Source organism: Glycine soja, chromosome 10 (genome assembly GCF_004193775.1).
Source record: "Glycine soja cultivar W05 chromosome 10, ASM419377v2, whole genome shotgun sequence".
Lineage (NCBI taxonomy): Eukaryota > Viridiplantae > Streptophyta > Magnoliopsida > Fabales > Fabaceae > Glycine > Glycine soja.
Window position 1 is genome coordinate 33840321 of NC_041011.1, and position 1497 is coordinate 33841817.

Consider the following 1497-nt stretch of genomic DNA (forward strand, 5'->3'; position numbering starts at 1 on the left):
GAGGCGGTGGCATAAAGCCTTGACCAGGCAGCTTGATGGTCGCATTGATGTAGCCCTGGTCAAGGAATTTTATGTCAACCTTTATGGCCCAGAAGATAAGTCCCTGAGGCAAGTCAGAGTCCGAGGCAAATTGATTAAGTTTGATGGGATTCGCTCAACACATTCCTAGAGACCTCAGTGATTTTGGAGCCAGGGGAGCATTACACTGCTTACTCCAGATTCTGTCATACTCATCCGGACCCATAGGAGCTTTCATCAAAGCTCTACATCCCTGGGCGAGGATTTGTTCTTAATGCAGAGGGAGCATTGTGGAAGTTACTCAGGAAGGACCTCGCCACACTTGCACAGACATGGAGTGTCATTTCATACTCCAACCTCGCCCCCACCTCTCACACGTCCGATCTGAATATGGACAGGGCGAGGTTAGTTTATGGACTTGTGACGAAGATAGACATGGATGTGGGCTCGTTCATCTCTAGACAGATTTCACAGATGGCCCTGTCCAACTCCTCTCGGCTAGGATTCCCTGCACTTATTACAACACTATGCATCGCCAGAGAAGTGGTCCCTGACTCACTTACTTTTGAGTCCTTGAGCCCTGCCATTAATTTGGCATACATTAGGAAGAATTGATGGAACCCGGATGATCCCACGATCACATTTCCGGACCCGCAAGGCTTGGGCTCAAGGACCTATGGACGCTTCCACTTTTGCTCCTTCCTCCTCTACTCCCACACCTGCTCCAGCACCACCAGCTCCTCCACTCAGAGCACACCATGGCTTATGTCTGGTGATGCAGAGCATTCATGACTTGGCTCAGCATCGACACATTATAAGCATGGAGGATTTCATGGCTCAGGTGGCCTGGCCAGGAGTCCATCCTTCTCCTTTGGGGGAGGTGAGGCTCCTATAGCCCAAGAGCCGCAGCCAGAGTCGGAGGCGACACTCGAGGCCACACCTGAAGAGACGCCTGAAGACACCCCTGCTGCCACACCATCTGAGGCACCTGAGGAGGGAGATGGCGCTGCAGACACGGATTATGTTGTAGACATGGCAGCAACGCAGAGCTCCTGGGATCCCTGGCCTATTCCAGCACCGGATACATCACTACCAGCCCCCGATGCCCCCTCCACACCTCAAGATAATCCTACACCGGCACAGGATGGCTGAAGACATGACTTATTTATTTTTATGTTATTTAGATTCAGTTTTTAATTTTTAGTTTTTAGTTTTAGTTTATTTACTTATTTAGCAAATTTCACAGTTTTTTGAACAACTTACATTTATATGCACAGTGGCTTGTTTTGATTTTAAATTTTGGTGTTTGTGATTGGTTTTGAAATTGGTTGATTGCATGACTTGAGTGAATTGCGATGTTAGATCACGTGCTTTGAATAAGTATGCGGTAATTAGAAGAGAAAGAGCATGAATTAGGGGCATAAGTGAAAATGTTAGTTTGTTTGACAGGTAAATTGTGAAGGTAATCATTAGCCATAA

General features: G+C 47.4%; 1 protein-coding gene across 1 annotated transcript; it reads left to right on the forward strand.

The window, feature by feature from the left end:
• The first annotated feature begins 643 nt into the window (after positions 1-643).
• Positions 644-1170, forward strand: LOC114371658 (predicted GPI-anchored protein 58). Its single transcript, XM_028329027.1, has 2 exons — positions 644-785; positions 860-1170. The coding sequence occupies exons 1-2, from the start codon at positions 644-646 to the stop codon at positions 1168-1170; spliced, it is 453 nt and encodes a 150-aa protein (XP_028184828.1).
• The last annotated feature ends 327 nt before the right edge of the window (positions 1171-1497 follow it).